Raw genomic sequence first — 23,215 nt, forward strand, 5'->3', positions numbered from 1 at the left:
GTGTTCTCCTCTCTCCCTGTGAGCACACTGAGACTTATATGTATCTTACTTATATGTACCTCTGTTGAACTAAAAGATAATTCTATAAAATGAAACAATAATCAAACAAATTGCACAATCCTATATTCTGCTACATTGCAGAGATGCGATTCCTCAGTCAACTCTAAGTACTTAAGCCATTAAAACATCCAACAAAAGAGTATTTGCAAGGCAGATGTTATGCATTGGTGTTTTACTGAAGATATCTGTGTGTTCAGTGTGTATGTTATTTGTTACAATCTTTCTTAGCATGATGTTCTGGGGCACTGAGGAAGAAGGACATGCAAGGATGAACATAAGGGAGAAGGGAAAAAACAATTTTGACATTCTGTTTTTCAGGTTGTAACTGAAATAAAATATCAAAAGAAAAATATTTTCATAAAAAGCTTCCAATTGAAAAAGTTTTTTCCTATATATACACGTTTGACTTGTATTGTTCTCCATGCTATTGGAGGCTTTTGCATTTGTAAGAAATTATTAGCTTCTGTATTTCTCCAGAATACAGGAGTCCAAGGACAGAGTGTTAACCTCTGTAAGTCTGACACCGTGTGTCTGACAGTGTATGTAGATCACAGCTATCTCCATTTTAAGGTCCTGGAAAGGGCTGAGAACTAATGCTCAATGTGTTCATGGGGAGAGAATTAGCACATAGCAGTGTGTGTCTTGTGGAAAAAGCTAATATCACATGGCCTGAAGGAAACCTTCTTGTCACAGTTGTTCAAGACCTACTGTTTGATTTGCCCACAAGGAAAATCAGAAATAATGGTTGAAAAAAGAAAAGAAAAAAAATAATAAACTAAATAAAAGAAAGAATAAAAACCAAGGCTTCATAAAATAATAATAATAATAAAATAAAAATAAAATGAGCACATTAGCAACTCTTAGGGAAAAAAAAAATCCACATAATTGGACCTTCAGTCCTACAAAGCCTCAGTGCATAGCTTTGACAGAAGTCTATACATTATGGTGGCGTGTGGGTTAATCACCATCCACACTGACTGTGACCTGCTCTGTCATCAGTTTCAACCTCAGCCTTCTGCTGACATTCAGGACGGATGAACTGACCTTCACCAAAATCACATATCTGAGACAAACAGCAATTCAGCTTCACTTATGGCAGCTTTGAAAGGTATGTGTGTCTGAACTTGGCAGAAAGCACACCTACCTGAGTAAGGAAAGCCTGCCCCAAAGATCATGGACTCACCCTTACCCTGGATTTCATTCAGCTTTGGATTGGAGCCACTGTGGATAGACAAGAGCAGACTTCTCAACCCGCAGGAATGTCAGTGCTTAGAGCTGTATAAATTTTCACTCATCTTTCATCACTGAGCACCATTCTTACTAAGCTATTAAAGCCATATTCACAAGCCCCAGAGATTTTGTGATTAATAACAGTGAAATGATTGTTATTTAATTACAGCCACAGGGTATCAGGGCAAGTTACTATACAGTGAGTGCACCTGCAGAAAAGACCTCTCAGTATAGATCCTTTACATGACTGGAGCTATATTACTCTGCTGGCATTATGAATCTCAGGAACTTCATGGAAGGATTAATTAATAAATGTTGAAGTGGGCTTGATAAGGGGACTGATCACATGGGTGAGGTATATACCCAGTGGGTATAAATCACTTAGTACTAACTTTGCTGAAACCCATTTGTTTTACACCCATCTGCTTTCGAATAATATCCATTAAGGTAAGTTTTTCTAGATGTACTCTATAATACAGGTAAAGGAAGAAAATGTAGGGAAAACTTATTCAGGATTGCAGAGTGGTAGACCTGAAGAGCAGGCATGAAGTTTCAGATAATAGAATATAAATATTTGTGACTCTTATATTTATAAACTCACTTTTTGATGCAATATTGCAAGATTTTTATTTGACCTTACACTTGGGGAAGAAGATAATCAACAGTCGGTATATGTTTGAAAACTGAAAAATAAATGCTTGCTTTTTTAGCTGTAAAAAACTCCGTGCTTGACTTAGGAAATTGTTTTAAATTAGGGTAAACCTTAATGGTAGTTCAAAATCTATATGTCTTCCACCATTAACTGAATGTTAGTGCAGAACTTTGGCTTCGGAGTAATTCCTTACACACCTTTTCATCAAACACATCCAAAATTTGAAGATTTCCAAACACTACAGTATTTGATTGGGAAAATATACAGTACTTTAGATCAGTCTCAAGACTGATCAGAGTGTGTGACTACAATTTGATTCATAAGATGAGAACTAAAACATAGGACTGTAGACTAGCTGGGTTCAGTAGAATTAATTCCAGAATGTTAGTTCCTTTATAAGAAATGTTAGATCAAGTAAGCCATGAAAAACCTGCCATTGCTAAATGGACTTGCCATGTCTGTAGCAAACTGATGAGCCTGTTGATCAAAATCAATACTGAAGTAAATATTTTTAATCAGGTTCATAGAGATGTTTGATAAAATGTGGAGCATATATAAGACCAATCTTTGATGCAGTATGTGTACTGACAAGAGAAAAAACTGTTGCATTAAGCAGAGGTATGGCCAGGCTACAAAAGAATGATTTTCTAACTTAATGGCTTCCTACACTCACATTAAAGAAGTAACATTCTGACTGTTGTTTTTGTTTACTCACCAGGCACACCAGTCTGCTGTGAGATATTTTCTTCTATTTGGATCAAATACAAAAATGATTGGAACTCTTCTGATATCTATGTTCGTGGTGTTGCCCAGTGGTAAGTCGCCATTTATTTGTATGGTTATTTTGCATTTTTGACTAAATACTGTTTTAAATATTTGCATTTGGAAATATAACTCTAGAAATGCACACGTACCCCTTCAGAAGTTGTTGTTCAGCGCTCAAAAGCACCCAAATAGTTAACTACAGAGTAGTTATAAAACATATATATTTTTTTCTCAGGGCATGTAGTGAAGGAAGAGCCATCTAGTGGGGCTAATAAATATAGTATGACAAATAAATATAAACAAAAAAATAATCAAAATAGAATTATATAAATTCTCCAAACCGTTAAGTGGGTCCTTGTGTTCAGTTAAAGGTTTCTTTGAATTTTTACTTAGAATGTTTTTGTTTGTTTGTTTTTTTCCCCTGCATGTAACTATTTACATTTAGTTGTCCAATGATGAATGAGCTTTCAATGATCCAGTGACAGGGACAGGTAACATTTCAAACTTCTACAGTCCCTACGCTGTGTGGAAATCATAATGAGTAACGACGTGCCATTGAAGAGAAGTATTTTTAGAGCATTCCTGGTTGTTCTGTGAGTTTATTTTTGAAGTGAAAAGAAAGTTGAACATCTTGGCATGCTCAAAATTCTTCACTGAACATACTCCATACCATTTCATCTCTTATAAAGAATCACACGCATTGAAAGTCAGTAAATAAACTAGTCTACTACAAGATACGTGGGGAAATTATATTAATGAAACTGAGCATTAAATCTCCTAGCATATGGACAGAAATCAGTAAGGATATCAGCACATTCCCACTTCATTGATAGGGAATGCCAAAGCAGCAATATATATCAATAATAACCAGCATACTCAGAAATATCTGTGCACTCAGAGATTTTTCTGACATTTTCTCCCAAGGCCTTCTGGCTATGCCACAGTTTTTAGATTATTTTCCTCTGTCTGAGCACAGTCAAAGCATAAAGATTTGAAATGCTGCCTGAGGTCACTTGGGGCTTCAGGAAGGATTATTGATTTAGACTTATGTGGAATCCACTTTGCTCATCTCTACTTTGAGACTGAAACAAATATCAGTGCATGAACAACTATCTACATAAGGAGCTAATGGGATTTCCCTTGAAGAAATCAAATAGGTTGGATTTGCAATGACATTTCCTAACACAACCAATGTTTGTGCTCCTACATATAATAACTTCATTCGTGCCCTATATAATGGCATTTTAATTACACAGGATTGCAGAAACTATCAGAAACACAGTGATCTTTTTTTTTTTCTTGCTGGCTTTGTTGAGATAGCACTTCTGAAAAGCATCCTCAGCACAGTAACGTTGCAGACACAGCCCCTGCATCTAAATTCTGTGGGTAAGGCATACAGATGGAAATCCCAAGGGCTGATGTACCACACAAGTCTCCTCAGGACACATGCCAAGCAATTTAGCAGATTGTAGAGAAAGGTGAGAGAAGCTGACTCTCTCAGGGCGTTCTACAATTTAAAAGATTGATCTGTGTAGCACAGTCTTTCACTGACTAGGCAGGGAATGAGGTGGGAACATTAACCCCAAAAGGCAGGTTAGAAAAAGAATAAGAGAGAATGATTGATTCATAAAGTATTTTCTTACTGTCCCTACATCAAAATCTAAATAAATTAAGAAATCTTGTTAGAAAATATTGATTTATTGACGCTGACTCCCTGATAATTAGAAATACTATTTTTAGCAATGAAAGAATTGGAAAAACTAAATGCTTTCCAAACAGTTGACTCTGTGGTAGAGATGATTCTCAATGGGAGCTTCAGATATCTGTGTGTAATTGGGTGTGTGCAAATTAAGTTTGCTGAGAATGACATGCAAATAAAGGGTACTAGAAGAATCACATCTCCCAGCATCTCTGTAAACTTTGTAAACTCTCTTCTCTGTTTCATTCAAGTTGATAGAATTTTTATGCTTTCTAAATCATTGCTGAAAGGGCCTGATGATAAATAGATAGACATCAACAGACACTCTGTTTGAGGAATGGAAGTGTGCATTGTTCCAACATCTAGCTCTACAGATACTCATGGCTTCAGGGTAGGATGTTTGTCATTGTACAGCAAATACAAGTTTGAAGTCAAAAAAGAAGGGGAAGCTTTCTTTAGTAGCATGACTTAATGCATATGTAAATATACAGTATTAAATGCTATTGATTTGCTCAACACAACATTATTCTTCTTGAGTGTGAATTCCATGTGGCTGTCAAGCTTTCAATAGAATTGTTCCAGTTCTGTGATGCCAGGAGGCTTTTTCTTCTCTGAGGAAAGCAGTCTCTTCCTCTCTGTCTCTTCCATTTTGTTGGAACAAGGTACATTTTTTTGCTGGTTTGCTCTTCATCTGAAATATTTTAATGAGGGCAAAGACATTCAGGGAGACTCTAACGGTGAGGGGAAGTACCTTTTCCTACCTCCTTCAATCCTGTATTTACATTCTGCCACCAAAGTTGATGAATGTATTGCTGGAGACATAGTGACTGTGTCCAAGAATACTTTGTTCATTCCAAAATAGTTGTGACAAACTCCCAAATCCTGAGAAGGTCCTCTAGTATAATCTTATAATCTTCCCAAAGCATCACATTAAGTCTTACATCTAAAACATCCAGCACTCATCCTCCCCCTCCTACAGCTCTGTTTATTGCAGAAAACTCAACAGATTAGCAAGATAACTGCCAGCTCTTCCCCAGAGTCTTTTGCAGAAAATGCCTGTTATTCTGAGAGATAAGCTGTGCTGTGATTTTAACTTTACTTGTTTTCTTCAATCTTTGGATCCTTGAGACAACAAAAACCCTTGACAATATCTGTAATAAAATGTCCAGTTGAAATAAATTGAAAATAACACATTTTCTCCTAAAAAAGTGTAGAAGATACAAAGAAGGAAAATAGGCAAGATGGGCAAGAACAAGTACTAAATCAGAGTAGGACAAACAGGAAAAACAAAGTGTGGAAATGGTGAAGTGGCACCTTCAAAAGGAAAACAAAATAATTACTAACTTCAGGAAAAAGTAGCCATAGGAAGAGAGCACAGGCAATGAGGACTCAGCAAAACAAATCTGAGAGGTTTCAGCTCTTATGACAGTTCTTCTGTGTTTAGCAAACATTGTTTTGGGAGGATAGATTATTAGACCAACCTGTTGACTAACTGAACAGCAAAGGTTTGAAAAAGGTGGAGGCTCAACTGAGCAGTAAACCCTGAAGCATCATGTTGGAACAGCAAAGGGAAACATATATCTAATACAGAAGCTATCCCACTATCTATAGAATAATATTCTGGGAGATGCATTTAATGCTACTAAGGAGTGAAATCAGCTGCCAACCTCTCCACAACCTAGATGTGAATCAAACTGAATCCCATTCACCAAACCTCGAGGGCTTCCCCTGATTTTGAGTTCTGGGGTCACAGCTGGAAGGAGATGTGTGTGGATGTGCACAGAGAAGATGAAGAGAGGAACTGAAAAGGTCAGCACTCAGGGGGACAGCAGTTGCAGAGAGGTTTGCGCTAACATCATGGCTCCCAGCAACTGAAGAGCAAAGGGCTACAGAGTAGAAAAGAAACATCTAGGGTGGTGCGAGTTGTTTGTAACAGCAGTTTTACACAATTCTAATAATTTATCCCAATGTGTGGTTTTATTCAGAAGAGCAAAGGAGTAAGAGGATTAGTATATCCTCACCAGCAGTTAAACAGAGACGGGTTGTTAAGCTGAAGTCAGTGAGACTTATCAGAATATTTCTGGATGTGAATTTCCAGTGTGGATGGAACTAAGTGTTTCACAACTTCGCTAAATCAGCTTGCTAATGTAAGGTATTCGATATACACGCAGTGTATGCATCGTAATGAAGTATATGTTATTTTGTTCCCAGTTTTTAAATCTCTTTTTTCTCTCAAATCTGTTTGCTGAAGTAGGTGGCCAAGAATTGGAGCCACCAGCCTTTCTGCCAGAGCTTCTTAACACACCTGAAAGAATCTTGAGTAAGAATGATTTAAGCTTTACTTTCTATAGTATAGTATTGCAGTGTTGAATGACTCACACTCCAAAACATTGCAGGGAAGCATGCAGTTAGTAAATGCCATGTAATCCTCATCTCCAAGGGTTCTGACAACAGAAGCATGTCAAACAAGAGTCTGAAAGCCATTCTTGTCACCTACAGTTTCAAAAATATTTTTGTTTTGTTCATCCAGACAATGCCACGTTCTTCAGCGGAGTCTTTCAAAATGTGGAAAGTGTTGCATTATTTTTTGGTAAGTATGTGCTTCACTTGTACTTCAGCTGTGGAATATGCTTTTAGATACACTGAAATGGAACAGGAATTGTTGAGAATGCAGGTTTCTCAGAGACTGCCACAATCCTAAATACTGCTTAGTATTATATAACAGTGTCCCTATATTACTGTACTGCCTGGTTTAGGCTTTACTTTCACACTAACATCACTCACGTGTGACCCGTGCTTGGCAAACCTTTGCTCACTGTTCTCTCTGCAGACTGTCTGGGTTCTCACTTCACCTGGCTACAGTCTATCTTCACGAACTTCCCTGCCTTGCTCAACTTCGTGAACAAAATGAAGTGTGTCAGTGGCTTTTGTCCCAGAGATTTTGAAGACTATGGCTGCTCTTGTCGGTTTGAAATGGAAGGGCTCCCTGTAGATGAAGCTGATGAGTAAGTATCCCATTGGATTATCTGTCATAGTTTAGTGGGCATGGTGGTGATGAGCTGATGGTTGGAATAGATGATCTTAGTGAACTTTTCCAACATTTATGATTCTATTCTGTGACTTCCTATCTGCCCCAGCTGGCTGGTAGTACCTTGATGCTCTGACAACCTGAAGTGTAACATTTGCCTATATGATTTAAGGGCAGTTCTACAACCACAGAAGATTTATTTAGAGGGCAAGTCTGTCATTGCTCAGTTCTGTCTAATCATCGCTCACTTGCAACCCAAATATCTGATATGACCTGAAATGGCAACACCACCAGAGTTGACTGATGATTGCTTTGCCACTGACACAGATATGCTCTTCATTCAAGAGAACATCCAAAAAGGAGGCTACTGCATGTCTTTCTGAGAGATGGTTCCCACAGCATTGCATTTTTTTTCCACACTAATTTCCATTCTTAGAAACTAGTTTTGCAAATGTTGGGTTTGACACTGCAAATGCCATTCAATAAAAAGGGATTCACATCTCATTATAGGTATTCCTTTAGGACATTAGATTTTGCCCACAAATCCAACCTTTCTTGATTTCCTGAATTAGCTAACTGGCATATCTACATTCTACATTCATCTACATATCTATTCTGCCTTCTTGATCCACAGGTAAAGAGAAACATATTTAGTGGACAAACCATGTCTTACAATGCCCTGACTGCAGAGAGGGAATTATTTTCTGATTATGTTGCCTTAAGAGTAGAGTGACAATGATGATCTAATAAAAAAGGAACTTGACATCACTTGTATTAGATAAATTTTCCAGCTGGAGGAGTTTCCAGGTGCTCACTGTGAAATAAACATCAGGCATTACTGAGGTGGTTCTTGAAACCTTTCCAGAATTGTTTTCTGATAGAGCTACAAACTTCAGCCTCACCTCTGAAAGAAGCATTAGTGGCATTGAGAAACCATCAAGGCCCATTTCTTGGATGCTGTTTGCTCCCACCTTTGTTTGGTACCCTTCTGCAGCCACCTCAAGAAATTTACAACAGGGAGCAAGACCACAAACAGACACTGAAGTCCAAGAAATTGGGCTTTAAGATAACAGAATATGAATTTCTTGGATTATTATTATTATTATCATTTTGTGTTTCCTGGGAAATCAAACACACAAAGGGAAATATAAAATGAAAGCCACCTTTCCTCTACCTAAAAAGGAGCACCAATCATCAGTTGTCCACCTCACGTAGCATCTTCCCACAGTTAAACACTGCCTGCATGGATGATGCTTTTTATGAGCTCTTATCTGCTGCAGGCAGCCTGAGCAAACCTCATTGCTGATGTCTTTCGCTGAGTCAGAAGTTTGATCGTGGTTAGGCCTTGGACTGCTTCCTTAATTGTTGGGAAAATTAAATATCTTAGCAATTAACTATTAATGTATTAAGTGATTAAATATTAAATACTTGCTCAGTTTAGGAAGTGAGAAAGTGACTGCGTAGCCTAGGAGTGAGCCTGCAGTGCATATGCAGGACTGTGGCAGATGTATTAAACATTTTATTGCATCCTTAACAAAAAATCCTGCAGTCAGCTCCTCTCATTATTGCATCACAAGTTAACCCTTTCTGGCACTGCACTGTTAGCTGGGTGCTAATGTTTGTATTTGACAGGGACAAGACCACTATCATTGCAATAACTGACCCATGTTGTGAGTCCATTTCACTGTCATGACAATGACAAAATCTAAATCTTTCTTAATGTATGTAACAATTTTACATGGGGTAAACTGAGTGTCCTACTGGTTACATCTGTCAATGCACACAGATGTTGCTACAATGTGGAAACAGACAGCTTGCTCAAATGAGGAGAGGACTGATGAAAATGTTATTTCATTTGAATTTTCACTGCTGCTGACATGTGAAGTGGCCATGCAGATGTTTGGGGCTTGCATTGCAACAGGACAATGCAAGGTTTCTAACCACCCGTGTAGCACTGTGGTACAAGAAAACTACTCAGGTCTGAGTTATGTCCCCTTTCCAAGGCTAAAAGGTTTATTTAAATTCTGATTGTTGCATTGAGGAGAAAAAATAAGTATCATTTTCTATGATTCTGTGATCCCATAGTAACACCACATATATTTATAGAGTCCCATTGAGACACAGTGGTTCACAAGATTCTGCAGAAACATTTACCCTCCAAGAGTGTGGGGTGCAGCACAATTCAACACATTTGTATTGAGACAGTTTATATCAGGGCTGTATCCAGTAACTGATCTGTGAGGCTTTGTTTGGCAGTGACCTGTGGGTGATGTTCAGGCACTGGCAGTGCATTTCTTATTGAAACTGCCTTCTTATTGAAAGGTCCATGTCCCTCAGGTTCTGCAGCAAGGGTGGAATGCAAGCATGATCTGTCATGACTTGAAGACATGCCCCCAGTGCTGAGCTTTGCATCCAAGTATAATTATTCTATCAGACGGGTCCTGAGAAAAGCCATATTCAGCCTCTCTTTTGTCTGTGGACTACAAAAGGACCCTTTTTCTCCTTTGGCACCTTTTGCATTCTTGTATAGGAATGAGCATTGCAGTCTGATCTTGAATGGAAAGGAAGACATACTGTCTGAACTTTGTGCTATTTCATGCTTTAAAGATGCTGTTTTCAGCACCGCAAATGCTACGAGGAAGCAATGGAGATGGAGTGCACATGGGACCCATCAAAAATTTCTACAGATGTCACCTGCTCTGCAGAAAACCTGACCTGTGGTAAGATTAACTCGCCACAAGAACAGAATTCTGAAGTTCTCTGTGGTCTACCTACCAAAAGTCATATATAAGTTAAGGAGAAACCACCTCCACATGTGGATTCTTGAGGAATTAAGTATTCCACTCAAGGATGAATGGGAATAAGAATGCATAGAGGTATGAAGGTCCAGCTTGGCAGGAGAATGGAAGTCCTGTAGCTAGAAGCTTGTCAGGGGTCCTCTCACAGGGAGCCTCCTGATGAGGTTTCCAGACTTCTGTGACTTTGCAGGACTACTGAGTACTGCTTGAGATATCTCCGTGTACTGGGAATGGAGATGTTGCTGGGGAAAAGTAAGGTACTTTCTGAAGCTTCAAGGCTTGATTTTCACCTAATTAGAAAGATTCATTTCTGTGTTTGCAGGGTCCCATACACTCAAATTGAACTGTATCACTAATGGGTGGAGACCTGGTTCTTGTAACAGGAGCTTGGATAGTGTGGAGTGCTCCCAATCAATTGGAACGTCACTTTTCACCCAGTGCTGGCTCCCAGGAAATACCGTGTCCAAGAACATGACTTGGGGCTGTCAGCAAAGAAGAGCAGTATCCCCAAACCAAAAACTTCATAGCTTGCTTTAGGACAGAACTGACCCAATTTCTACTTCTTGTTTCAAATGGAAACCATTTTTGCTTTCTGGTTCAATCCATAAAGATTCAAGCACATCTGAACACAAATAGTGGGTTTTTTTTAGCTCTTTCCGTGCTTGATCAGAAAATATCTTGTTCAAACTGGAATAAGAGAGGAAAACAAAATGAATAGATATTGAATGTTGAAAATGGTAAAACTGTGTAAGAGCTCTGAAAGAACAGTATTTTTGAAAACTCTGAAAGGTAGAAGGATTTGAAGTGGGAAAACAGTATTTTTGTAGAGAAACTCATTGCTGTCATAAAGTGCAAAACACATCCTATGTGAAAGACTTGGCTTGTGGAGTGTGATTTCCTGGAGTTATGTGGGATATTTTACACTCAATATCAGATGGCTTAAATTTTCCATGGCAAAATAAGATGCAGAAAAGCCCTGCTCTGAGCTCCTCACTGCTCTGTGGAAAGAACCAGGCTCCAGCAGATAATTACCAGCTCTGTCAGATTATAAACTCTGTGGGACTACAAAACTGGAATGTATTAACCTGAAGAATCATGGTATAAGTAGGCATGCACTAATGAATATAGACATCAACCTTACAGGGAGGAAAAGCAAAGCAGGGGAAAAAAGATATTTCAATAGCACCTTGTTTGGATTTTTGTTTAATTTGCAGAAAATGGGGATCCCTGTGAACAGTTCCTCTGCACCTGTGACAAAGATGCCATTGAGTGTTTTAGGAACGCTCATATTAACTCTTCCCTGAATGGTCTGGATGTCTCCTTCTGTCCATCTCTGGTTACAGGTAACAATATGGTTCGGAACGAATGCCCCTCCTTCTGGGTTTTCTTTTGGCATCTAATCTGACCCAAGGTGAATGGAGCAGTAGCTGAGTAGTTTCCTGCACTAAATCTGGCAGTCTGTCCTATTCTCCACTTACTCCTACTCAAGTGAAAACCAAGAGAGAAGGTAGGCTAATTGCTGTCCTGGAGCAAGGCCAGGAGAGGCTACCAAGATGGTGAAGAGCTGAAGCACCTGCTGAAAGAGGAGAGGGATCAGGGTGTCTCATAGATCTCCTTTTCTTTGTGGGGTTGTTCAGAGATGAAGGAGCAAGATTCCTTTTGTAGGGGCATGGGGACAGGACAAGAGGCCAGAGATGCAGCTGCAACAAGGAAAGCCCAATTAGACTTGGGGATTTATTTGTTTTGTTTCTTTTCAGGAGGCACCTGTTGAACTGAATGTCTGAGTGCTGCTTAGGGTGATTAGTGACCTACTGAAGTCACCCTCAGTGTGCTCTGGTGGCCAAAGAAGCCAGTAGTGTCTTGGGGTGCATTAGAAAGAGTGAGGTCAGCAGGTTGAGGGAGGTGATCCTTTCCTTCTACTCTGCCCTTGTATGGCCACATCTGGAGTATTGTTTCCATTTCTGGGCTCCTCAGTTTAAAACAGGTAGAGAACAGAGGAGAGCCACAGAGATGATAAGGGCTCTGGAGCATATGTCTTATGAATATGGCTGAGAGACCTGGGATTGTTCATCCTGGGGGATCTGATCAGCACTCACATATACCTATAAGACAGCTGTCAAGTGGACAGGCTGTTTTCAGTGGTGCCCAGTGACAGAACAAGGGACAATGGGCACAAACTGGAATACAAGAAGTTTTATCTGAACATCAGGAAAGACTTATTAGCTGTGAGGGTGACAGAGCACTGGTGCAGGGTGCCCAGAGAGGTGGTGGAATCTCCTTCCCTGGAGATATTCAGAACCTTCCTGGACACTTTCCTGTGCAGCATGCCCTAGGGAACCTGCTGTAACAGGGGGCTGGACTCTATGATTTTCAGAGGTCCCTTCCAGCCACTACAGTTCTCTCTGTTTCTATGACTCAAACTGCAAATCTGGGTCAGATGTGAAAAAGCACTGCTAGTTTGTCTGATCCCTTCACTTATATTGGAACACCTCAGTGCTAAGAGCAGATACATGAATTTAGGGCTCTGTATGTGTATATCCCTTCATAAAGAGGCCAAGGGAGAAGAAAATGCCTCAGCAAAATTTTTGTCAGTGCCAGCAGAATGTTTTGTGTTAGGCAGTAATCTTACACTGGGATCAGGTGGCTCTAATACAGAGTGTGGCAGCTCCAACACATTACAGATAAAAGAGAAATTGTTATGTGCTAACAGGAAAATCGCGCTGCTTTTACCTCAGCTGATAAAGAGAGACTCCACCTTACCTCACTGAAAGCCTCCACCAAATTAGGCTCCTGGTAATATTTATTACAGGAAAATTTAAATCCTTCACATGACTCGCTTTTATTTGGCCTTTGCTCATGTAATTACCTTTCTGTGCAGCTGTTCTGTCCAATTCAGGCTTTGGAAAAAAAGCAACAAACATAATAAGGACGTCAGATAAATTTCTAGCAAAAGTAATTTGGCAGATTCTTTATTACAGAGAAAATTTGAATATTTTCCTAAATCTTTTACCTTAATAGGAATAAATGCAATGAACTCCTGAATTGTTGTAACATTGAGTTTAAATGTTGAATTTAGTCTACAGACTTCAGTGTGTAAGACAGCTTTCTCCTTTTCAGAAACAACCAGCAAGAGGGAGCTGACAACACTCAGCTCAGCAGGTATGTCCTTACCTCTGTGATTTGCCGACCAAAGTATATTGAATCAAGAGAAATATCTGCTTTGAGAAAAATAACATGAGAATTTGGAAGATATTCATTCCTTTCTATTTATTATTTTTTTATTTTTTAGAAGAAAAGGCAATTTTTAGCAAGACCTCAAAACATGAAAGGAAAAGAAAGAAATAATAAACCAAAGCGCTGCTGTTGTGACCAGCCATTACTGAGAAGCTCAGGATAATTTCAGCCAAATGACTCATTTTTCAAAGAAGGAATTCATAAGAGAACCTGAATCTCATTTAGAAATAATGCAAGAAAAAATACACTAAAAGTGTTTAAAAAATATTTTCAGATGAGTCCTTTGCTATTTGCATGGGCATTTTGGGCTCTGCTTCAGCAAAGTGCCTAGGCTGAAACGTTCGAGTTTTACCTCTGAACATTAATTCTTATCCTTAAGGGATACTTACTGTTGATCAGTTTTCTAGTTTAGATGACAGAGACTGAGGGCTTTTTATTAATTACACTCTACACTGCTGAGTAGGAATTCGTATTTGTGGTCAATAAGCGCTAAGGAAGTATTCTAATACTTAAGTTAACTACCTATAATTAGGATAATATTAACAACATTTTATTATATTTACATATAAACCCAATGAAAAGTACAATAGTGAATATTTGGAAGTACGTTTTGTTCTGCTGCTCTGACCATGTTACACCAAGTTCCTGTCTATGAGCATCTGAAGCCATGACTCTCTTCAAAGCAAAAATGCTTTTCTTTTTGCAGAGTTCTTTCATCATGGGACTGAGAAAACAGAGGCTGTGACAGCATCTGTGGAAGAAGGTTTGTATCTTACAGTGTAAGAAGTGCTGTTTTCAGCTTCTGAAAAGTTGTATATAATACAAGAACAAATTCTAAAAAGACTGCTATAAAATTAGATAAATCTTAGTGATCCAATTCAAGACCAAATGAGAATGTGCAGTTATTCGGCTTGTGTGCTTCATGTGCTTAACCACTGTTGACACAAAATTTCCCAAGGACTGAGGCTGAGAACTTCAGAACAAAATCTGTTTTCACCAAAACAGACCTTTTGGAAAAGAGAAGTTGTGGCAGGGGAGTCTGGCAGAGGCATACTGTGTGCGTCCCAACCATCACGCTCTCATCCAGTTGAACATTTGTTGTTTTCAAAGAGATGTTCTATTATTTGCCATACCTGTATTAATCCTTTACATCCCCCAAAACAAGCACCTGTGCCCTCTGAACAGGCACTGTTTATTATAATGCTCAAAATATTGTCTGTGGAGAAAAGCTGGTATATGAAATTTTCGAAAGGTGGAATTGCAACACAGATAACATATCTAGACAAACTGTGAAAGCAGTGGAGTTATCACCCCTGAAGAAGTTCAAGAAATGTGTAGATGTGGCGCTAAGGGATGTGGTTTAGTGGGCATGGGGTCGATGGTTGAACCAGATGACCCCAGTGGTCTTTTCCAACCATAATGATTCCATGACTATGATTCCATGAAATATCTGGAGAACCAGTTCAATTGAATTAGTTGTCTCCCTGCTTATACCCCAGGAGCTTCACCACTGGCTGCTGTGGGAACCATATTAAGTCAAAATGAGACGCTACTCAGAAATCCATTTGGCAGCAAAAAAAATTCTTATATTACACCATCCTAACAACACATAGAAAGATGCAGAGATGAATTTTGGGATTGTCTATTTGCTCTGTTAATCAAAATGCTTCTGATAAATGAACATTAGTGCATGAAGCAAAGCAATAAATTAGAGATTAAGGAAGGGTTCAGTTGGTAGCTGCCCATTCATTTTTTACTTTCAACACAGCCAAACACAGTGTGTTTGCAAGGGAATTTGGCATCTGCTCTGTGCACAATAGTGAGATTTTACACCTAGTTCTCTTCACTGTAGTCTGTCAAATGGATTCAATGTGGAATTTTCTGCTTCAGTTCTATTTATGTTGCTTCTTTATAGCACCTCATCTGAATGTAGTAATGAGGTTATTTTCTGAGCACCATTTTGTCTTTAACTATTAGTACTGTGCATAGAAAATAAGGCTAAACTTCATACATGGGTCATTCCTCCTGTGCTGAAGAAGCTGTTCTCTTGGCTTGGAGTCAAGTCACCGAGAGGACTCGGAGTTGATCTTGATGATCCTTATGGGTCACTTTCAGGTTGGGTTATTCTGTATGTCTGTGACTTCTCACAAGAGTCTGTGCTGCCATCTTGTCTGAGTTTACATTTTCTTCAACAGTGATGATGTCTGCTGAGCCTGGTGAGAAGGCCCTGGGGACTTCCAGTGCTGGAGGTAAGAGCCCAGTTGTGCTTTTGCTGATGAATCAGGCCCTTCTGACTCCGGGTGATAGCAGGTTTTAGTATGTTAAGCTTTATTGCTGGGTAATACCTGTAGTTCTGCTGACCTGCACATCCTTGAGCAAACCACTTTGTTTCTCCTAATTACCCTCCTTATAAAGCAAGGCTAATAGTGATTTTTGGTTAAGCTTTATAATGCTCTCCATAAAAGCCACTCCAGGCATGCACTGCAGAAATGCTTCATTACCACGCTGCTCTGTTTTCTGTCCAGCTGTCACAAGGGACCACCGAGGTATATCTTGGTCTTCTCCTATTCCCTTGGTGAAAGGTCACTGGTTCTGAGCTTTATCTAAAACCATCACAGTTAAGAATCTGTGCACAGTGAGGACTGGGCTGCTGGGGAATTGAAGTTAGATAGGAATCAGTTCACAGATATTATTTGGGGATTATTTGCTATTCGTCGCCTCCAGCCACTCATTTTGCACGCCTCATGCAAGTATGAGAGGAAACCTCTTCCCATCAGGTTTTCTGATACAGTGGTTGATCCTTTAAATTAAATTCATAGGATTTGCTGCCAGAAGGGTTCATTTTTATTTTACATTCCCCTTTAATATACAGAATTTCATGGAACTCTTTCCTAGACTAAAAGTTATTTCATGTTTGCTATTGTCATTTCTATGAGAACATTTACACCAGCAGCTACAGCTAAAAGCAGGTGGGGTACCATAGCAGACTTGAAATTACCAATAACTCCTTTATTACCAATAACTCCTTTATATGAAAATGACCATTCAGGAAGAATTAAATGCATTGAAAAATGTTAAGTGACTCTGAATATGGAGGGAAGGAAGGAGCCATTTTTTAACTCAGATCACACTGTCTGGGTAACATCCGTGTCTCCCACCTCAGTCCAGAAATAACACATTGCTATAATAAGCTCTGCTCAGAAATCTTCTCCTCCACTAACTTGAAGGTATCAGAAAATGTGCGTGTTGTGTTGGAGGTCCACATGGCTGCTAGAAGATTATCTGTGATATCTGTTCTTAGCAAACTGCAGGATATTCCAAACTCCGGTTAGATTATCTGCACCTGGCAGGAATCACTTTCTTTTCAATACATCACTGCCAAACGAAACACGCACCTTGCTGAGTTGTGAGACTAGCATGCTGCTGTTCATCCCTTCCTGCAGCCTTTCATGGTCTTCCTTCTGTTCTCGGTGGTGCTTTCATTCTTTATATCCATTCGCTTATGCAAAGACGGGTTATTTCCAATGTGTGCCAAAAACAGAACTTCAGAGGGATGAACTTAATGAATTTGAGTGGAATCCAATTAATTAGTTCAGTCCAGCAATTTGAAAGGACAGGCTCTTGAAACGTGGAAACTATGCACACAGTCCCTTTGAAAATTAAGCATTTCATTTCTGAAATGCAATATCCTTTGCACTGATAGTTAGAAAGAAAAAAATCAAAAAGGAAGCCATTTGAAAATACTGTTTTCATTTACAAGTCAGCATTTACAAAAAGAGAAAGGATTGAAAGAAAGAAAGAAAGAAAGAAAGAAAGAAAGAAAGAAAGAAAGAAAGAAAGAAAGAAAGAAAGAAAGAAAGAAACATGGAACATTTCCAGCCAATGATGAAGTTTCAGATAACCTAAATTAATTAATTAGTTAATTAATTAATTCTGGGAGTCACCATTCCTTGATTTGTTTAAAAACCATTTGAATGTGATGCTGAGGGACCTGGCTTAGTGGAGGGTTGTTAGGGTATTACAGTCAGGTTGCAGTTGGACTTGATGATCTTTAAGGTCTTTTCCAACCTGAACAAGTCTATGATTCTAAAGAACTTCTTTAAAATGGTGCGTCTATTCAGCTCAATTCATTTTCCCCTTGATATTTCCTTGTGGCTGCAAATAAGTAAATCCTGCAGTTGCCCAGGTCTGCATCGTTCAAGCAATCATCTCCCTAGTGTTACTGTTATTTTTGGTACCCTTTCATAAACTGACACTTGTTTTGCAGCACTTTTCTCAGATGACGACATCTCATCATTTTATCCTCCTTATCCTTCCTCTCTCGGTATGGCCAGCTAATCAGCACCCAGCCGTATTTTTAGTATGTGACATACATATGAATTTAAGAACGAGCAAATGAGGGAATGAGCAAAACACCACACTGACTGTATTTAACTAGCTCTGTTTTATCCTGAAAGACAGGAGATGTGAACAAATGACCAGTGTGGATGCTCTTTGCTTTCCTAACCTTCATCTTGAATGGCTTTTCTCTATGACAATCAATTCAGAGCAGTTCTGCTCCCGAATATTACTCCGACCTACTATCTGAAATGAAAATCTTGATGCTTATTGCTCTATATCTTCTGCTTTCCTCTTTCTGCTGCTTCAGAGGAGAACAGATTTACAGGAGCTGAGGTCCCAGCAGGAGAGATAACCACCTCTCCAGGCTCCTTCCAGGCAGATATTAACTCGTCGGAAGTCAGAATTATCCCCACTGAGTTTATTCGTGTGGGCACATCTGCAAGGACAAAAGAGAAAGGCAAGTACAGCCTGCACTAACTCTGCTGTAATTTGCAGTGCTCCCTCTTGCTGTTGACAGCTGTTGGGATTCAGTATTTCTCAACAACATGCAGAACAGCACCATTTCCTCCCTAAATCTGGTTACACTGTGCAGGATGCAGAGTGTTCAGTACCAGTAGTGGCAGTTCATTTTCGAATATTGCCTAGGGAAGGTTAATTTACCACTAATGAACAGCCCTCCAATCATTAGTTAAACAGATGTTGGAAAACTGCAAGAAAATGATTGGTTTTGGTTCAGAGAATGCCCTTTGGGACACGTTACTGATAGAGTTTATCCTATGTTTGCAAGTCTAATCTTTACAAGTCTGATCTGTGCATGTGTAATCTCCAGAGGCAATTTCTACAACAGGTGGCCTGGGAACACCTTTTCCTGGAGCAGCTCTGGGGCTGCCAATGTCTGCTAGGGGACCCAATGGACCTGCAGGAAAAGGTAAGTTTTTTGTTGTTTTCAGTTTTCCAATGATATGTAATTAGAGCAGTACTGGAACAGGTTGCACAGAGAGGCAGTGAATATCGCCATCTCTGGGTACACCAGTGGCGCAGTGGTATAAGCTGCTGATTGCGGCACTGGAGGGCCCGGGTTCGAATCCCCCCTGTGGCGCAGGGGGTAGAAGTGCCGCTTCGCTACACAGAGGGCTCGAAACCCGGGAGTTGGACTCGATGATCTCTAAGGTCCCTTCCAACTCGCACGATACTATGATACTATGATGATGATACTAAAGGGCAGGCTGGACAGGGCTCTGAGCAACCTGCTCGAGCTGTAGGTGTCCCTGTTCAGTGCAGGGGAGCTGGACCAGAGGACCTCTAAAGGTCTCTTCCAACTCAAACATTCTGTGATTTTATGATTTCATGAAAACTTCAACTTTCCAGTCTGAGCGAGTGACAGACGGGACTCCAGAATCCATAATCTTTCCATTGAGGAAAGCAGAACTGTTACTGATTGGTCTGTCATGGCAGCCAAGATTTATTAGAACCATTTTGTGAATGCACCATGAATAAATCATGTACATGCCTTGGTCTGAGCACAACTTTACTGCTAGGTGGAAGGTATGTCAAATTAAACATCTGAAGGTTTGTAAGAAACTTCTTGTTGTTTCACACTTAATGATTGTCCAGTGTGTAAGAACAAGAGGTTAGTGCTGTGTTTCCTGAATTAGCCAAAAGAGAAGCTACTGACTTCTTATTTCTTATCTCAGCAGGTTAGAATATTATTGAACAAAATACTTAAATATGAAGGATTACAAGGGGTTGCAAAGTACTGTCTGCAATCCTATTTGACTTGCATTTTAGATCTTCATAGGGATTTCTCTCTTCACTCAGTATCTTCCCCACTTCTCTTGCTATCTTCCTTAGTGCTATTATAATAAGTCATAGGTCAATGACTGGAGCAATGACTTAGAAGTAATGAGAGCCTTCAACAGCTGAGAACATGTTATGTCATGTGTAAAGTGTTTTTGTTTTTTTACTTTATAGTATGTGAACGATTAACCTTTCTGCAAGAGAGAGGAAGTGGAAGAGAGAAGAGAGAGCTGCCCCAGCTGGGAGAAATGTTGTTCTGTTTAACGGAGAGATGCCCGGAGGAGTTTGAGTCTTACGGTTGCTACTGTGGCCAGGAAGGAAGAGGGCATCCGACTGATGCTCTGGACAGGTGTGGGCTCTTTTGTAAACTGTCACTAGTTGTAAGTATTAAGGAGTGCCTATGGACCAGCCAAGATTGATCTTTGCTTCTTGGTCAGAGTTAATGATCTCAAGGGTCTTTTCCAACCTAAACTATTTCATCATTCTATGGTATTGGTAGTCAGACTATGTTTAATATAATCCAGTTAATTATATAAAATGTGAAACACTCAAATGTCACTAAACATGGTCTGTTCTTGCATCAGAGTTTTGGAGAGGACTTTTAAAATAAGAAAGAAGCCAGTAGAGTAGAAAAAACTGCATATCAAAAGAGATAAGGATAAGGGTTGCAGTCTATCTTGGCTAAAAGGTGGTTTGGAAGGTAGTTTACAAAAGAAGAGTACTTTTGTGTTGGGTTGTCATTCAAAAGGAGTCCATATGGAGTGCAGTGCACCTGACCTGGAGCCCAGAGACCTGCAACTGTGGGCCATCAGGGCATGGCTGGTAAAGAGGTGGTGGGGTGTGCTTACCCAGAACTGTTTATTTTAGGTGCTGCTTCTCTCATCACTGCTGTGTGGAACAAGTTAAGAAACTTGGATGTCCGGCAGAAAGAAGTTCACGGTCTGAAGTCGTATGCTTTGATCATACGCCAAAATGTAGGTTTGAGTTGAGAACATTACTCATCTTCTCACAGACTGACAACAGTGTATGAAATTATTGCTGGCTGAATACCACCATGCCTATGGCATGCTACAGAATGGAGATGGGAAAAATTGGGCTTACAAAATGTCATCAGTGGCTACTTTAAAACTGGGTTTTTGTCCTAGCTGAGATCGAGGTTAATACATCAGTGTGCTTGATGTGATCAGATCAGGATAAGAACTGCATTCAGACTTTTTTTGACAGGAGACAAAGGAAAGCTGTTGGTGTTCTGATTTGCACAAATCCGCCAAACACCAGCCACGGCTCCAGGCAAGTTGGCATCAGGCATATTTAAGTGATTAGAGGTGAATTTGGAAGCTAAAATTTGGGGAAGAATTAGTAATTTTAAGAAATTGGTAATTTTATGAAATTGGTAATTGCACATTGACTAGCTGTAACTGCTTTTAAATACTCATTTAAAAACTTCTCTTTAAGGTATCGGTTGGAGCCTGTGTGAGAAACTCCTATGTGCTTGTGACCAGACAGCAGCTGAGTGCATGGCCTCTGCTTTCTTCAATGAAAGCCTTAAGTTTGCACATGGTCAAGCCTGCCAAGAGGAGAAAGCCTCATGTCGAGGTGGCCCTTACGAAAGGCCTTCAGTCAGCACAGAACCAGGGGCTGGGACTTCCAGCTCCGAGGAGAGCAGTGAGGAGGAAGGTTCCTTGCGGAGAAGAGCACGGAGAGAGACGCGCCGTCCTCATGGCAAGCCCAGGAGCGGGCAGCACAGAGCAGATAGTCAGCCATGGCCACCTGCATGAGGAATAGCACTGGGAATTCCACAACCAGCCTCACATAATCCTTTCTGTCACTCTACAACTGCTAAGCTTTTCCCAGCGATAGACTAGATATTGAATGTTAAGATTCACAACTTCCTCCCATAGAGAAGCTGTCGCTGCAGACCGCCTATGTAGGCCAGCTATTACCTGAAATAACTGACAGCGTTCCGCGCAACTTCATTTGATTTCTGATCAAAATGCTGATTTTTGTTCTGATCAAAGATTGCTTTTTGTTAGCCATGTAGTTGGTTCAGACCAGATCTTGCTGATGGTGACTGCGTATTTCAGCTCTTTAATTAAACCAACCTGCAATTACTCCACCTTCTTTTGTACATTCTTCTTTTACAGAGCAAAGCAGGAAACACCCAGAAGAAAAGCTACAGTAGTTACATGGAAATGCGTTCCTTCTTCCCTAACTGATAGTTTCAACCCCCAGTTTCTGCTGGTCAGACAGGTCAGGGCAGAAAAAAGAGGTTTTGCGTCCCAAAGGTGTGTATTATGCAGTGACCTCCAGTTCTCAGAGATTTAAGGACTATAGAATCATAAAGCTGTTTGAGCTGGAAGGGACCCTTAAAGGTCATCTGGTCCAACTCCCCTGCACTGAACAGGGACACAAAGAGCTAGAGCAGGTTGCTTAGTGCCACATCCAGCATCAGCTTGAAAATCTCCAGGGATGCAGCATTCGGCACCTCTCTGGGATCAACTAAAACTAACGCACAGGATCTAATACAGAGCTAGGATAACATTGGGACATTCTTCTTCCCCATTTTCCTGCTTTCAGCTACAAGTTTTGCAACATGGACTTTCTTGGCCTAATTCACCACTCAAAATATTCACCATTTATCAGACAACAGCAGTATAAAGGGATGCATGCTTTTTTTTTTTTTTTTTTTACTTGATAAGATGTTAATTTAGACACTGCTTTGATGATAACATATTGCCACAAGGACTAAAATAGTTAAAATTTGACTATATCAACAAAGCTAGGAAACCACTCCATAGGAACAAGCAGGCTCAAAACCACTAGCAGCCTTAATACTTGAGCATGAAAGACTTACACAAAGGTACTGTCAAGCTTTCCCACTGGATTTCAGCTGAATAACACGATAGTGAAAGCTGAATTCTGACTGCAATATACAGTTGAAAATGAACAAAAAAATATTAACTCCAGTGTCAAAGTTGACCAAATTTACATAAGGCTCTTAAGAAATTCAAGAGAGGAGAGCTTTAGATTAGATGTGAGGGCGATTTTTCATTGAGGACAGTGAGGCCTGGCACAGGCTGCTGGGAAGTTGTGGATGCCCCATCCTTGGAGGGATTCAAGACCAGGCTGATGGGACTCTATGCAGACTGACCTGATGGGAGGGGGAGCCTGGCCATGACAGGGCAACTGGGGCTGTGTGGGCTCTGAGGTTCCTTCTCACCCAAGCCACTTTATGATTCTATGAAATCATGTTTGATTGTGTGGTCCCACACACAGTTACTCATTCCAAAGCTGGAAGTGTTCACGTATCAATCTATTGTTACAGTGACAGGAGACTACTCTGTACTTCGCACAGTTAGAAATAAAAATGATAACGAAAAGATGAGATAGCTAATTAGTCGAAGTAAAAAAAATACAGCCTTTAAACAAGTGAATGAAGTTTATCACTGCTTAATAACAGCGTAACTCATCAAATCCTTCCTGCTAATTATTGGAGGATAGTACCTCATTCATGACAATGCATCAACACAGATATATTTGCTCAGAAAAGTGTATATTCATTCACATATTCTCATTTCAGAGATAAGGATGGATCATTTGAGTCACCGAAT

General features: G+C 39.9%; 1 protein-coding gene across 1 annotated transcript; it reads left to right on the forward strand.

Annotated features, from left to right (window-relative positions):
- Positions 1 to 2,711: 2,711 nt before the first annotated feature.
- OC90 (otoconin 90) lies at positions 2,712 to 21,722 on the forward strand. The gene is made up of 14 exons (XM_072329676.1): positions 2,712 to 2,757; positions 6,658 to 6,726; positions 6,937 to 6,996; positions 7,237 to 7,411; positions 10,042 to 10,154; positions 11,447 to 11,575; positions 13,350 to 13,391; positions 14,173 to 14,229; positions 15,662 to 15,715; positions 18,115 to 18,264; positions 18,637 to 18,735; positions 19,779 to 19,953; positions 20,472 to 20,578; positions 21,060 to 21,722. The coding sequence occupies exons 1-14, from the start codon at positions 2,712 to 2,714 to the stop codon at positions 21,380 to 21,382; spliced, it is 1,599 nt and encodes a 532-aa protein (XP_072185777.1). The 3' UTR covers positions 21,383 to 21,722.
- The last annotated feature ends 1,493 nt before the right edge of the window (positions 21,723 to 23,215 follow it).

The sequence above is a fragment of the Excalfactoria chinensis genome, chromosome 2 (genome assembly GCF_039878825.1).
Source record: "Excalfactoria chinensis isolate bCotChi1 chromosome 2, bCotChi1.hap2, whole genome shotgun sequence".
NCBI lineage: Eukaryota > Metazoa > Chordata > Aves > Galliformes > Phasianidae > Excalfactoria > Excalfactoria chinensis.

Coding starts and splice junctions, on each gene's coding strand:
- OC90 (XM_072329676.1), top strand. CDS start 2,712: ATGATTGGAACTCTTCTGATATCTATGTTCGTGGTGTTGCCCAGTG. Junction 7,412..10,041: donor CCTGTAGATGAAGCTGATGA/GTAAGTATCCCA, acceptor CATGCTTTAAAG/ATGCTGTTTTCAGCACCGCA. Junction 18,265..18,636: donor TGCAAGGACAAAAGAGAAAG/GCAAGTACAGCC, acceptor TGTAATCTCCAG/AGGCAATTTCTACAACAGGT.